The 8,494-nt window shown below is 39.4% G+C and overlaps 1 protein-coding gene across 1 annotated transcript in view; it reads left to right on the top strand.

The window, feature by feature from the left end:
* The window catches only part of ATRN (attractin), a 267,433-nt gene that overhangs the window by 180,603 nt on the left and 78,336 nt on the right, over positions 1-8,494 (top strand). The window contains exons 19-21 of the mRNA XM_007959994.2: positions 971-1,108; positions 3,926-4,019; positions 7,171-7,223. Of these exons, the coding sequence (XP_007958185.1) occupies positions 971-1,108; positions 3,926-4,019; positions 7,171-7,223 (285 nt within the window). The remainder of the gene's footprint in view (positions 1-970; positions 1,109-3,925; positions 4,020-7,170; positions 7,224-8,494) is intronic.

The following is an 8,494-nucleotide window of genomic DNA, read 5'->3' as shown; positions in this document are numbered from 1 at the left end:
CACATGCATACAAGGTGATTGGAAATATCATGGCTTGTGTCAGGCGCACCTTAGTCCTCAAGGAGATATCCTTGCTCCTCAGCACTTGAAACATTAATATTTATTAATATTAATATTAATAAATATTAAGTCATTAAGGAGGTGCAAATCAAAATCACAATGAGATGCCACTTCATACCCAGTAGGATGACTACTCAAAAAGATGGGCAATAACAAGTGCTAGTAAGGATGTGGAGATACTGGAACCCTCCTATATTATTGATGGATATATAAAATGGTGTCATTGCTTTGGAAAACAGTTTGGCAATTCCTTAAGAAGTTAAACATGGACTTACAATATGATCCAGCGATTTCACTCATACATATATATATCCCCAAGAGAACTGAAAACATATGTCCACACAAAAACTTGTATGCCAGTGTTTGTAGCAGCATTGAATAATAGGCAGGAAGTGGGAGCAATCCAAATGTTTGTCAGCTAATAAATGGATAAACAAAATGTTATAAAACCATTCATTGGAATACTGAAGTACTGACCTATTCTACAACGTGATGACACCCAGTTGGGATTTGATAGGAATTAGATTATATAACTGTGTAAAACTGTGTATTAAAGATGCACTCAAAAAAGATACCAAATGGGAAAAGTGGTCTCTGTGTGGTGAGATTGCATGAGATTGTCCCCTTTCCTTATATTTTTCAAATTTGCTATCACAAGCATCTATTATTTTTGCAATGAATAACAACAAAAATTACTTTTTTACAGACCTTCACCTTGCTATGATATATTTCTGATTTTCCTGGATGAGGTCTTTTTAATGTTTTAATTTTGTTTCTAAACCTAGTTTTTAATGGTCCACTTTTTTGATGACTTTGTATTTAAAGGCAGATAGTTGCAAATAATTTGCCTGAACTTCCTCCACCTGGTGCTACCATGGAACTAGGTCCCTTGACATTCTTTTTCTTTCAGCTTGCCAGTGCAACGGCCACAGCAAATGCATCAATCAGAGTATCTGTGAGAAGTGTGAAAATCTGACCACAGGCAAGCACTGTGAGACCTGCATATCAGGCTTCTATGGTGATCCCACCAACGGAGGAAAATGCCAGCGTAAGTCACATCAGTTAGGTTTACTGACTGCAAATCGGGGGAGCAGTATGCTTCTATCTGACTGGAATATCTAGGAGGAAGAAGCCATTTTGTTTTGGATGCTGCATGTCTTAAATCAGACTTCCAGTATATTTTAAGAGTTTCCAGTAGTCCCATGTTCCCCCATATGTGTCAAATGGAAGCCTGCAAGCAATAGGACATTTTATTGTTAGAACATAAATTATATGTTTAGAACTGACAGGTAATACCCATGAATTGATTTGATTGTTCTAGTTTCTAATTGAAAAATATATTAGTCCTCCAGTAGAAAGACCTTCAAGTTCTAAGCAGGAAAAATAAATAAGAAGGAAAAACCTCTACCTAACCCCCACATTCCACCTTTAAACTCCTTAGCATGGTTCTTCAGAATCTCATCCCTGCTTATTCAGAAAAGAGGTAAGCGCCCTAGCAATAGGTCCTTTGGTGTGACTGGGGTTCATTTCTTCCTTCTGTGAAATGAGGATGGTAGAGAGGTTATTGAGATTAAAGTAGTCAGAGCATTGCATGACAAAGCACTCAATGGGTGTAAGCAGTTATTATTATTACCCATCTAATGTGATTTCCCACCCCTCTTAAGTAAAATTTCTTGTTCAAATTACAAGGTATTCAATAAAAATACCTTTCCATTCCTTGGAGAGTGCACTTCATCCATGAGATAGAAATGAGAGCACCAAGCATGATTGAATGGTGAATGTGTGCAAGGCATTGTGCTCCCAGCCACCCAGGACATAAACCAAAACCAAAACCAAACTCAATGCCGTCAAGTCAATTCTGACTCATAGCAACCCTTCCTTGGGTTTCCAAGGTGGTGTCTCTACGGAAGTAGATTGTCCAGTCTTCCTTCCATGGAGTGGCTGGGGGGTTTGACCTGCCAGCTTTCTAGTTAGCAGTCAAATGCCTTAGGCACTACGCTACCAGAGCTTCACCCAGGACATAGGTGTTTTTATTATCTACAAGACCAAGTACCTTGCCCAGAGTCTCACAGCAAGATGTGGCCACACTGAGAACCCCACCCCTACATGCTGACTTGAACTACTGGTCCCTGTTGTACCTCCAGGAGCCATCACCCTCATAGCCACAGCTGCCATATGGATAAAGTACATCTTTATCCATGACATCTGTGGGACCTGTGTACAACTGTCCAGAATTTACAGCTTGCTTGCTTTTTCGAAGTCCCAATCCACAACAGAAAGTACAATTTTATATACTGTGAGTGACTCCAAGTCTTTAATATTATTTTCCTCTTGGAATTGCATAGTCCATAGCTAAGGATAATAACCACAATTTATTGAATACCTACTATGTTCTAGGCATCATACATGTATTATCTCATTTTATCCTCACAGCAACCCTGAGAGATCGGTAGCTTATTATCCCCATTATAGATGTGGAAACAGAGACTTGGAAAGGTTAAGTTGCATGTCCAAGATTACAGAGAAACTAAGTGGAGAAGGTTGAATTACAATACAAGCAGATTGACTTTAGGACCTTGCAATTTTCACCAGTTCCCTATTCTCCTTCTCCATACTTAACAGAGCCACACATGTTTCTCACCCTAACAGCTATTCTCCTAACATTGTACTATTCGGTTTCACAAGTTTCTTTTGGTGGTTTTATTTGTTTCCTCCACAGGATTTATTAGTAAGCTTATTCCCACCTAATACCTTTAATTTATTCACTGAAAAACAAGGTATAAAGTAAAAAGTATTGAGTAAAAGACTTTCATTTATTTCAACTGTTGTTGTTGTTGTTATGTGCCATGGAGTCAGACCCGACTCATAGCGACCTTCTTAGGTTTCCAACGCAGTATCACTACGGAAGTAGATTGCCCAACCTTCCTTCCGAAGCTACCAGAGCTCCTTTCATTTATTTCAACTAGAGTATAAAATGTGTCATTACTCACACTTATTGTTAGATTGAAAAAAGGTAATGATGTGATGTGCAAGGTGTTGGAGATGGGGGATGTGAAGAATTGTTTCTTGTGAAGGTGAAGGAGAAGGCAAGGCAAAGTGCTCCAACTTCAGCATTGACCTTGCTGTTAGAATCCCAACCCAGTTCTGAACCCTGGTGTGATTTGGACCATGGCCATTGTGGAGAAGGTAGGAGGGCTGAAGTAGAGGGCAGCTAAAGTAGAGGACAGGTAGACTAGCCCTCCCTTCAGAGAGCAGTCATCCCCCAGAGCATCTGCACTGGGCCAGGACTATGTCTGCCATCCCCCACCCAGTGCCTGGCACACAGGTGGTGCTTCATAAATATTTACTAGATGAATGAAAGAATCACAGTATCTAGATGGTAAAAAACAAAGTCTACCAAAAAGGTCACAACAGCCAGTTTTTGCTTCAGATGGCAGTGGAAACCAGCTTCTTTTTTCTCCTGCCCTTTAATTTTGGTTCCTTTAATGTTGCCTGCACATTATTTGAAGGAACTCTGGTGGTGTAGTGAATAAGGCATTTGGCTACCAACCAGAAAGTCAGTGGTTCAAACCTACCATCAGCTCTGTGGAAGGAAGATGGGGCAATTTACAGCCTCTGAAGCCCAACAGGGGTCGCTCTGAGTCAGAATCAACTCGATGTCAGTGGGTTTGGTTTGGGTTTTTGCATTATTTGAGATAAATCATTAGCTGAAAAACATGAATCTTACCCATTAAATGCTTTTATTTTCATCTGTCTTTTCTGTCAAATTTAGTTCACACAAAAGTATTTGCTTTTAAAGGAAGTCTCTGGTAGTAGTAACCCTTTAATAGGCCAGGCATGACCTCCATTTTCTCCTTCTCCCCAGCATGCAAGTGCAATGGACACGCCTCGCTGTGCAATACCAACACGGGCAAGTGCTTCTGCACCACCAAGGGCGTCAAGGGGGAGGAGTGCCAGCTGTGAGTACCACAGTCCCCTGGGCCCCTGCCACAGGCCAGGCCTGGGTTTAGTGACTGAGAATCAAGGTTAGCTGTGTCTGCACCCCTGGGGAGAGCCAAGGGACAGTGAAGCTGCCTGGGGTCTGGGAGCTGTCCTCTTCCTTACACCTTGTTTCCAGGAATCACTGGCTCTTTCACTTTGAAATTTTGTTTTTTCTGCTTTACACACACATCTAATTTGTTCAGGTTAGGAGCAATTCCTTAATGGCTCTTTAATAATCCATATATTTATATTTGAGACACTGATGTTTCCCAGTTTCTGATTTGGATTAGTCATTTAACGTCATCAGTGACTTAGTTTTAATCGTATCTGGAGAGACTACACTCTTTCCCAAAGGAAAGCAATGGAAGAGCTGGTGTTCCTGTTGTTTTATTTGGTGTTTTGGTTATCTGGTTATCTGGTTGTGGAGATGATCTTGTCTTCAAGATTGGATTGTCCTCAGTGAAGTTCATTAGACATTTTCCACTGAGAGTCCAAAGTCCTTATCCATGAGCAGGACCCTAGCGATCCATGAAACCAGCAGACTTGAGAAGGTTCAGGCTTAGCATCAGACAGACTTAGCGGATGTTTAGCTCTGGTTCTGCCTGCACTTAAATCACTTACCCACTCTGAGCATCACTTTCTCCATCATCAATACTGGAACTAACAGGAATTGTACTTTTAGTGTTGTGGTGAGGTGAAATGAGAGATTGTACCCCAATTAATACATACCTGTCTACCTCACAAGGAGCTTTGATGGTTAAGGCATTTGGCTGCTAACCAGTAGGTCAGCAATTTGAGCCTACCAGCTGCTCTGCAGGAGAAAGATGAGGATGTTTGCTTCTGTAAAGATTTACAGCCTCAGAAACCCTATAGGGCAGTTCCCTGTCCCATAGGATTGATATGTGTCAAAATTGTTTTGGTTTTGGTTTTATCTGCTTCATGGAACAATCTCACAAAACACATAGATTTAGTCTACTTATTCTCTCAAAAAGAGACTTAAGACGGAAGAGAGATGTTTAGTATATTAAAACACAATATACAAGCAGATGTATCATTGGCAAACTGTTTTTCTTAAAGAAAAGTAGTAATAATATCACCAGTGATTGAGACATTGATAGTGGTGTTCAGGAAGGAGTTGTTATGTCTACATTTTGTATTTTATACCAACATAAGAATTTACTGGCTTCATGTTGCTGTAAAGCCAGTGCCTAAAGAAAAGTCTAATCAAAGATTAAATTTAACTTTTGGAACCAAGTTCTTTTAAACAGAAAAATGTGGTAGAGCAAAGTTATTAATTTTTAGCCTCAGTTAGAGTACAATATTAAATGTACCATTGAGGAATATTGAAGGAACCGTGAACTGCTAGAAGAACGAACAAATCTGTCTTAGAGGAAGTACAACCAGAATGCTCCTTAGAAGCGAGAATGGCCAGACTTCATCTCTCATACTTTGGTCATGTCAGAAGGGACCAGTTCCTGGAGAAGGACATCATGCTGGGTAAAGTGTCTGACAAAGGGGAAGATCTTCAACAAGAATGACTGACTGCGAAAGGGATAAGGAGGCAGCATCTTCTGACCTCCTCTAATTCCACAAGAGGAAGACAGAAGTGCCATCAGCAGCCCAAGGCCTGTTCTTATGAGGCCAGACATGCTGCTACCCTCCAGCCCTCTTAGTAACCTTGATACCAGCTGTCCCACTCATGGCACCCACCACCTCTCTGCTGGGTTCGATAATTTGCTGCATTGGCCACAAAGAACTCACAGATGATGGGAAACAACCGGCTACAATTCATGTTCAGGAACACGCTCAGTCTCTCAGCTGGCAGTCTCTCTCAGTAGCATCTCTCTATCAGCAGCGCATCTCTCTCAGGTCTCTCAACAGTGCATTTCTCTCAGCAGCTCATCTTTCTCAGCCGGCAGTCAGAGAGACTCCTGGCTCTAGGAGGGCTCATTTTAAGCCTGGCAGAGTGGTAAAACTAACCAATCCCAACATCAGAATTCTATACACCTGAGAGAGAGTGAACTTCCAGAAGATTGCCTCATGCTGCTCCAACAGAAATACATCAGGTGGATAACTTTAACAATCAGCTACTCAGTTGCTCACAGCAAAGTGGGAGTTAGAAAGACTATGGCTAGAAAACCCATACCATGTAATTTACTATACCACACTGACACAGTGGCTACAGTGATGGGCTCAGGCATGGCAACAATTGTGAGGATAGTGCAGGACTGGGTAGTGTTTTGGTCTGTTGTACATAGAGTCACTATGAATTGGAACTGACTTAATGGCACCTAATAACAGTACAATCCAGAAATGTGCTGTGGATCTAAGTGTGAGACTTTCCTTTTCAAGAGATTTTGGATTTAAGCAAATGCTAATAATCACCCTGAATATAAAAGGACAGAATATCCCTGTATTATCTTGTCTGGGAAAAGTATTTAACCCAAGCTTTCCCCACCTTTCCTCAGAGTTATCTTATAAATGACAGAATTCTAAAAATGTTTTCTTTTGTGTTTTGCCAAAAGGAGCCCTGATTCATAGCTAAGGTACCTGTGCTTAAACAGCTTTGTTGAGATGGAAGACTGGTTTTGCTGATGTTTAGTATCTATGGGAAAATTAGTAATTGTTTTTGACCAGAACTTATTTTTTCTCCAGAATGGTGAACTCTGTTGAAAGGTTTTGTTGCATTTTTGTTTTTGTTTTTAAGTGATTGTTGGTATTTAACTTTCTCTCACTCGTAATGGGATCCATTTATCCAGAATGGCATAGGAAAGAAGAAATGAATATTTGGAAAATGTTCTATCTGCATTTTTAGAAGACTCTTTAGTTCAAACAAAAGTGAAAATGTGAAATAGTGTCTAGATTTATTGCATTTGCGTAGATCACGTGTGCTTTGACAAATGTTTATAATTGTTTTTACACAGAAAGTTGTATAAACTGCAGAACAGTTAGTTGAAAATGAATGCAAACCCTCGTTAATCCACCTGATCTGAGTAACAGTGAAGATTGTAATCATATTGACTGAAGAACTGTAGCTTATATAAAAGTTTCTATTTGGTTTTTAAAATGAATACAGATTCTTTTAAAAATAGCAGTGGAATATGATTTTTGTTGTTTTTACCCCACTAGATGTGAAGTAGAAAATCGATACCAGGGAAACCCTCTCAAAGGAACATGTTATTGTAAGTGTTTTTGCAATTCTTACTTGTCTAGAAGAAAAATAGTTTGGTTAGTTAAAACTTACTGTTTTCTTATCCTGGTTTGAGAACAGTATGTGTTGTAGGAATCTATCAACCATCCACAGAAGTCAGCTAACTCGGTGTGTACACATTCTAGTAAGTTTACTACATACATGAACACTATTTTAAGCTGCTTTTATTGTGGTGTGGTTCATGTTAGTATGTCCATAGCACATGTCAGAGGAAAGTAGAGAGAATGTATCTCTGGCTTTCCTTGATTATGTTTTCTTAGAACACTACTTTATTTGCCATTACCTGGATGGGGTCACCATATTTCAGGATGTAGATCAGAAACTGAGTTCCAAAAACATAGTTGGATTGAGTTCTTCTTTAATTTCTCAGTAGTGTTTTGCACAAGTTTTACACTTCTTTTGTTAAATTTATTCCTAAATAGTTTGTTCCTTTTGATGCTACTGACTCATTTTAACTTAAAGAACAAAACAGGAGAAAAACTTTGTTACCTTTGGTAGGGAAAAGAGTTCTTAAATATGATTCTAAAAGCACACTCCATAAAAGAAAAAGTTGATTAATGGAACGTTATCAAAATTTATAACTTCTACATAAAAAATAGAATTAAAAAATCCACAGGCTAGAGAAAATTAAGCAAATCATATATCTGATAAAGAGTTTGTATCCAAAGTATATAAAGAATGCTTACAGCTAGCTGCCCTAAAATTGGGTAAAGATTTGACGAGACATATCCAAGATATACAACTGGCAATAAGCCCATCAAAAAATGCTAAACATGATTAGTCATTTGGAATATGCATATTTAAACCACAGTGAAAAACACCCACCAGAATTACTATAATCCAAAACCAATGCCAAGTTTTAGCAAGATGCAGAGAAACTGGAACACTCATACATTGTTTGTAGGAGTGTAAAATAGTTTAGACACTTTAGAAAACAGTTTGACAGTTTCTTAGACAATTAAAAATAAACTTACTCTGTGACTCAGTAAATTCCACTGTTAGGAATCTACCCAAGAGAAATGTTACAGATCCACACAAAGACGTCTATGTGAATATTCATAGCAGCATTATTCATAATTGCCAGAGACTGGAAACAACCGAAATGTCCACTAACTGGCAGATGTTGTTGTTGTTGTTATGTGCCATCGAGTCAGCCCCGACTCATAGCGACCCCTCCTTGGGTTTCCGAGGCAGTATCACTACGGAAGTAGGATTGCCCAACCTTCCTTCCGAGGAGTGGCT

The sequence above is a fragment of the Orycteropus afer genome, unplaced genomic scaffold (assembly GCF_000298275.1).
Source record: "Orycteropus afer afer isolate SDZICR_OR568_19922 unplaced genomic scaffold, OryAfe1.0 scaffold00020, whole genome shotgun sequence".
NCBI classification, from domain to species: domain Eukaryota; kingdom Metazoa; phylum Chordata; class Mammalia; order Tubulidentata; family Orycteropodidae; genus Orycteropus; species Orycteropus afer.
The sequence above is the reverse complement of the archived record's forward strand: the minus strand, read 5'-3'. Positions and strand labels throughout refer to the sequence as shown.